This window comes from Sinocyclocheilus rhinocerous, unplaced genomic scaffold (assembly GCF_001515625.1).
Source record: "Sinocyclocheilus rhinocerous isolate Xijiao unplaced genomic scaffold, SAMN03320098_v1.1 scaffold245, whole genome shotgun sequence".
NCBI lineage: Eukaryota > Metazoa > Chordata > Actinopteri > Cypriniformes > Cyprinidae > Sinocyclocheilus > Sinocyclocheilus rhinocerous.
Window position 1 is genome coordinate 562,552 of NW_015659923.1, and position 7,102 is coordinate 569,653.

Here is a 7,102-nt window from a genome sequence, read left to right on the forward strand (position 1 = left end):
ATGTATGGTCAATCCTAATTGCTGATATAAATAGACGAGGGGGTAGGAGAAGTTGTCTCAGATGACTCCTTCCTCAAACCGAGGGGAAGAGAAGGAGGTCAGAGAGACAGCAAAGGGAGAAGGATTTATTTGGGAAAAAACATGAGTTTGATGTCTGAAATCACAAATTAAGATCAGCTTTTTTTTTAAATTTATTTGTGTAAGCACTAAATGTATAACTGGAAAACATTTTATTGTACAAAGATTCTTAACTTGTACAAAGCTATAAAAACGTAAGTAATTAGATTGGCATGTTTCACATAGAAAATGAATATCACATTTAATATCACAAACTACTTCTTCCAGTTGTTTGATTCCAAGCCATTTGCCTTAATACCTCAATGTAACCAGGTTAACAATAACAATAAACCCGATGAAGAAACGTTACAAATTTGTCTTGGTATTAATGAATAAAACGCATGCATTTTTTATGCTTAGCCCACAAATTTCAAGAGTGAATAACTCAAAAGACCATTGTACAACACACGATTTTATTGAATTTCATTCATTGAACCTAAAACAGTATAAATGAAGTGGTAAAGACACAGAGGGCACACTCACTCCTAGAAACACATTATTGCATTTCTCACTCCCCTCAAAATAAAGCTTTCATTCAGTTTAACATCTCTCCTTCCCTGAAGCACAAAGGTTCAGAAAGAGCCTGTTACTCCTGAGAGCAACGTTTTATCACTGTTTTAAAACATTCCCTCGTGTTCTTCTTCAGACATTCCCAAAATACAACACACAGCATTTTCTTAAAAGGATTTTTCCAATTTTCTACTGCTAGTAAAGACACGGAACATGGTGTTTTTCCCCCAGAACAGTGGAAATGGTCATTGGTATCATTTGCAATATTATCTTTTGTGTGTGACTTCTTTTAAAAATGAGTCTGCTGTCATATTACATCTTCACATATATGTATAAACAATGTGTTTATTGCTGGTATGTTGCTATACTGCATGAGTCGTCTGGGGTACCTTAACATTATAAAAAGTAATAAATATGAAAGATACCAGGCTCAAAGAAACTGATTGCACTTCATTTGCCAAGACCCCCAAACCTACACACTAGCCCAGTGATTCCTCTTATATTAGATATAGAAGCGGCTGCATGTGATAAGCAATACACAATGAATAAAGTACAAAGAAAAAGAAAAATGACTGTACTGGAGAGGAAGTGACAAAAGCACTTAATTCTATAATACAAAGGCAATCACAGATTGCAAACCTTCGAGGCCGCAGTACAAATGTCTTCTGGATGTTTAGTTATCACAAGTTTCCAACCTTTTGATTTAGAAACCTTTAAATTGAATTCTTTACACCATTTTTATGAGTTTACATTAATACAAATAGGAGCATCCTTGATGTTTTAACGTACATTTAATTCTTATTTCAAGGTGCCACTTAATTTCTTGAAAACAAATGTTTCTAGTTTTACTTTTGGTCTGCGTTAGCAACAAAGTATGATAAAAACACAATCAATTCAGTCAATATACTACACTAACCAGTCGGCACAAATGTGATTGGCAAATCAAACCTCTCTGGTACTCAAAATAACACTCAAGGTGGTCAGTCTGTATGAGAGACTCGCAGTGCTGCGAGCGTTTTCAAAAATAAAACTACAACAAATCCTATATAGACAGTACACAGACCTCTTTGGATGGTTTAGTTATTTTGCACAGTCTTCAATTTTTTCCCTTTGATTTCTCTTTCGGCTCTCCAGCGCAAAGTAAAACAAAAAAGTGTGCACTTCCACACCACCTTTTTTTCCCTGGCCTTATCCACAGGGACCAGCACACACACACATTCGTATACACAAAGTTTCACCACTACTTTTCACTCTTTCACCTTCGGTGAAAGTGAAGCTAGTTATGATTTTGTACAGTCCAATAGCGGCACTCCAGCAACCTGGTAATAAGGAGACTGACGTTACCAGTAACACTACTGCAAGGAGCTGTAACGACGACAACGCTGATGGTAGTAATGAATGCCAGGGGGATTCTTTTGGCTGTTCAAAAGTGCTGTTCATGGCACACCGGGCCAACTCAGACCAACCTGCTCTTTGATTTCTTGCATCATTATAAAGAGGAGTAAAATTAAGAGCAGAAGTTACACTTGGACAGAAACCAGGAACACCCAATATAGAGTCTCAGTTTGAAGGCCCTCTGTTTTGGCACTCTTTGAAGCTCACTTCATGACCTCTGACATCCACTTAGTCATTATGAGGCTTCTCAGTTGAGCCCTGTGGAGAAACAGATAGTCCGTTAGTAAAGAAAATGCAGTGTTTGCACATCTCGCATAACCAAACAGACAAAAAAATGGAAACAGCTTGATTTGCATTCACCCCCTAATTACCTAGAATAAAGGAACAGGCATAAACTGTACCACTGTGCAAAATACCTAAAAAGAATTATTAATATGCACTAAGTATTGGAAGTCAGAGCACTCAACTTACTTTCTAACTACCTAAATATGTCCCAGCACCAAATGTGTGCATTTAAAAAGGTGCTTTGGGCAATTCAAAACTGGTTTTGTCACAAAGCTGAAGCTGCTCCTGTTAAAGCTCACTTGGCCCCTCAACATTGTGGCTATAATTAGTATGCACTATATATATGACAAGCCTTGTATATGCACAAATTATACAAGGCTTGTGTGGATGTGGTGCCCTGTAAAATATGATAGCCCTTCATACGCCAACACTCTCTCATATGCCTCACTCATGGGCAGCTGGCCAGTCTCCAAAAAGAGCAATCTCTAAGAGAACATTTAATCCTCCAAAACCAAACCGTGTATAGTGCAAACAGTTTAAATGGTAATCATAATACGGTCTTTGCCATTGTTTGAATAGTGTTAGTTACTATTAGGTGCTTAATTCTAGAGTTATATTTAGAAGATATAGCCATCTATAGACTACAAAATAGAAATTCACAGACACATCAATGGTCTCTATTCAGTATATTCAGATAGATCCAGTTTGTGAGTCCACTGCATCTCTTAACTGGCCACTTCATAAAGAAAGTTGAGAAAAATACTAGCAGAGCACTAATCCCAGCTGGTCAAGCAAAATCAGCTGGTGCCAACTCGAAAACAAAAAACACCCGGGAAAAACGTGTAGAATGCACCACTTGGAGCCAGTAAAGCACTTTGTTTACCATCTCTCTGACCATGAGCATGAAAAACAAGGAGCGTAATCTGCTTTCACGCCCTTATTGAGAAAGAACGAGGTTATGTCAGCAAGACAAAGAGCCACAGCTGACTGAGAAGGCTTGGAGGGGATGGCATAAACATGCCTCAGACTACAATCAGCAGCTAATTAAGATGTCCAGGCATGACGTTTCAGCCCAGCACTGGAAACCGTTAACAAACTCATCACTAAAAAGGAATGCACTTGATAGAAAAGCTATTTTTCCACACATTTCTAGTCAAATTTAGGTGTGCTGTAAGAAAATTCAAAAAGTATAGTCTAGATCCCTAGTTTTCCACATAAACATCTATATTTGCAAATCGAACATATAACATCTATAAAAGTTACAGGCCAAGCTGTCTACAATTTTTTTAGCCAACATGTGGTCCTTCATCAAATACAAAAACGAAAGCTACATTTGTCACTGTTGCCTTTTGCTAACGTTAAAAGCTGGAATACCACTTGAATCCCAACCATGTCTGAATCAGTTTATGAAATCACAGACGTCTTATGTTAACGGCCATATCTCTAATGTTGTTTAGAAAACTAATCTCGTCTGAATACTTGCATGCTAAATTGTACACAGACTGTTGTGTGTAATAATCTGGCTCCAAGTCTGATTTGTTTCCTAAAACATTTAGGCTGCCTGGTTATTTTATACATTTACACTGAGTGCTATGAATAGCTGATGAACCATTCCAGGATATTCAGTTTCACTTTTGCTTCTGTAGGTGTGCCCCATTTAAGTTTCGTTTCTGAACACAAAAGAGCTGCCTGGCCTAGTGCAGAGCACTCCAGGAAACTAAAGACAATACATGAGTAATCTAACAGAGGTACTTTACTAAAATGATTCCATGGATTGTGAAAGACAGGAAAAGGGTTTGGTGAGCAGAAAATATGGGGAAAAGTTTCTTACCATAGCTAGCTGTCGGCCGATGTTTCCAACTGTCACTCCACCAGAAAAGAATATACAAGGCAGCCACGAACGTACATACAAGAAGTCTGGAGACGTATACCTGAGAAACATTAAAAGAAATGCACTGAAACAACTCACTAATAACTTCCAACAACTGTTAAGCTATGATCAGAAAATGACACATTCAGACATTTACAAACATCTCATATCTGATGACTAAACATGCAATATAAATACAGGAGTGAGCCTGTGACTCAGCTGTCACTTGGTAATTGATGATACATGACAAACTGTTTTCGACTGCAATGTCTCAATTTGTGTGAGTCATAACTTACTGGTAGATGCCATTGTAGACCAGCAGCTGAGCAATGAGGGTGGCTAGAAAAGCAGTGGTCAGCCCTAGACCAAAGCCACTCCTGGAACGGTCAAACGTCCACCAGAGGCCCAGAGACAGGGCAGCCAGAGTTAGTGAAAGCTGCACATTATTGGCAAAGTCCAGTTTCTGTGAGGTACTTTGACTTAAGGGAAATACGAGTTAGTTCTAAGTTAGGACTTTCCTTAGATAAATGTTAAAAAACATTTAGAGACTTCATGTGTGATAATAACTGAAGGACTTACTGGTATTTGAGGAAATCGGTTTCTGTGTAATTCCAGTAATAATATATATTTCTGATTAAAGGCTGGAGTACACTACATGACTTTAGCCCATATTTTTGCACCAAAATGCAGTCTGGAGGAGTCAATGCTTGTTGGCGAAAAAGTCTTTTGATTCTGAGCAGTCAGAGTTAAAACTATTGTATCATGGGCACAGATTCAGTTTTAATTTTTCTTTTATGTTTTTAAAACAAATGTTAAGAGTTATTTTCATCTATCAAGCATCTCCTAGCAATGATGTGCATTTTTCTGCATGAATTTGAGTTTGGAACAACATCCTCAGTTGTTTGATGTATGATGCCTAATATTTTTGAAAACTATTCAGAAAGGTTGTGTGGTGTTTTCCAGCCTTAAAACAACACAAATCTCAAAACAGATGCTCCTCTTTCAGGCTACGGTTTCATGAGCGTGACTGGTAAGGATACAGCACTGGCGTGATTGATGCCCACAAAAACAGCAATGCAGCGCATCACACTTGCCCACTCCCGCTTAAACTTGTGTGGTTCTCCAAGATGGTGGTCCAAGCAGGGGTACAAGAGACCAACCACAGCTGCGGAAAGAGAAAACATAAGTGCTTTAAACAACAGTAACTCTTCAAATCGTGCAGGGGAAAAAAATCAGATTGATGTCAATCTAAATTGTATTGTTTGTTTGACTGCTTTTTAGAACACAAGCAGACAACTTTTGTTTTAGCCATTAACAGAGTAACATGAAGAGCGAAAGTTCACAAAAAGCCATTTTCTATAGTAAAATATGTGGTATGTGACCACTATGTGGACTGTGAGGAATGCAGGGGGAGGAGCTGTGTGTGACCGAATTATTTATGAATTTCTGCTGCACACGACTTCCGTGTTTCTCTTTTCTGCAAGTGGCATGTTCTGCCTTCCAGCCAATGGCGTGCCTCCTCGCAGCTCACCCGTTCTGAGCGCAGCCAATGAAAGAGCAGCACCCCAAAGACTGACCCCAAATGCCCGGCTGTTTCCAGGGCAGCGCTAACCGATAGCGACAGAGCCCAATGTCCACAAAACTGACCCCAAATCATCATATGAGGACTCTTACGTAATGCAAATACAATAACAAAAGGCACGCAGAAGGTTTTTGCCCTATCGATACAAACAAAACAATGACTCACCAGCAGCAGTGCCACAGCAGAGGGGGATCCACCAGGCCGACGAAAAAAGCGTGTCCAGCACTTCCTCTGGAAACAATGTAACATTTCTCTGGATCTGGAGTAAGTTCAGCACCAAAGCGAGAACTACTCCGACGATAAACAACACGAGCCCCCGTCGCATTAAGTTAGCGGACTGGAGGCTGTGCATAGAGCCGTATGCGTGGCGCAACACTGAGGTTATGATGGACATCATTTCACCCGTTTTACAAACAATCCAGCTGGCGCTTGACAGCTCCTGCGTCTTTACACTGGGTGAACAGGAGCAGCTCCAACAGTGTTCCTCTAGTCTTGGCATTTGGCACTGCGAGAAGCGAAAACGTAATTATTCGTGTGGAAAAATGTTCAAATAATTATGTCTAAAGTCAAGCTATTATACTACAAATACTTCTAGCCCTGTAAAGCAGATCGCTCTTAGTGGAAGTGTAGGCTATTGAAACCCACCTTGATCCTTAGGCAGTGTCCTCGTCTAAACGGCAGCGCGTCGGTGCTTTTCAAAGCTATTTTGCAAAACGCTAATCTAACAGAAGATGGTTTAAGATGTGTTGTTTGGTCACATCATCTCTTCGCGAAACGCTGCTGTCTCTTTCATTGCACATTACAATAGTGCCACACGCGCGCTTCCTCTGCAGAAAACAAGCGCGGTCATGTCTGGTGAGTCGCGCTGGCCAATCAGAGAGCGGCGGGCCATATGACGCGAGCGCACGCCACCTCCCTCTCAGGACACGCGTTTGTTGATGTTCACTGCCGTCAGCTGTTCGTTGGCGTGTGAGTGTGTGTGTGTGTAAAACCTGAAATTTTGTGACATTGTGGGGACCGGCCTGCGGTCCCCATGAGGGAAAAATATATAAAAAATAGTAAATGATGTTTATCTGAAAGTGTAACAATGCAAACAGGTTTTCTGTAAGGGATATGTTTAGGGTTAGGGGATAGAAAATATCGTTTGGTCAGTATAAACAGTATAAAAGTAATAGAAGTCTATTGAAAGTCCCCACAATTCACAGAAACTAACGTGTGTGTGTGTGTGTGTGTGTGGACTGACGTGATGACAAAGAGTCAAGCAAAGTTTTAAACTTCTGGATAAGGTTTAATGACGTTGCTTGGCCAAATCCTTTTCACAGAACAGTACTGCACTGATTAGA

The 7,102-nt window shown here is 40.0% G+C and overlaps 1 protein-coding gene across 1 annotated transcript; it reads right to left on the minus strand.

The window, feature by feature from the left end:
• Positions 1–854: 854 nt before the first annotated feature.
• Positions 855–6,641, minus strand: insig1 (insulin induced gene 1). The gene is made up of 6 exons (XM_016533326.1): positions 6,405–6,641; positions 5,925–6,264; positions 5,218–5,342; positions 4,474–4,640; positions 4,139–4,238; positions 855–2,280 (listed from the first exon to the last, which is right to left on the minus strand). Exons 2-6 carry the CDS (start codon positions 6,256–6,258, stop codon positions 2,251–2,253), a joined length of 756 nt encoding a protein of 251 aa, XP_016388812.1. The 5' UTR covers positions 6,259–6,264; positions 6,405–6,641; the 3' UTR covers positions 855–2,250.
• Positions 6,642–7,102: the final 461 nt, after the last annotated feature.

What these genes read in the sequence shown, in the direction of transcription:
- insig1 (XM_016533326.1), bottom strand. Translation starts at nt 6,258, where the DNA reads ATGCCAAGACTAGAGGAACACTGTTGGAGCTGCTCCTGTTCACCCAGT. An exon ending in CTGCTGTGGCACTGCTGCTG is followed by an intron (nt 5,343 to 5,924) that starts GTGAGTCATTGT and finishes CTCTTTCCGCAG; the next exon opens with CTGTGGTTGGTCTCTTGTAC. An exon ending in TCGGCCGACAGCTAGCTATG is followed by an intron (nt 2,281 to 4,138) that starts GTAAGAAACTTT and finishes GTTTCTCCACAG; the next exon opens with GGCTCAACTGAGAAGCCTCA.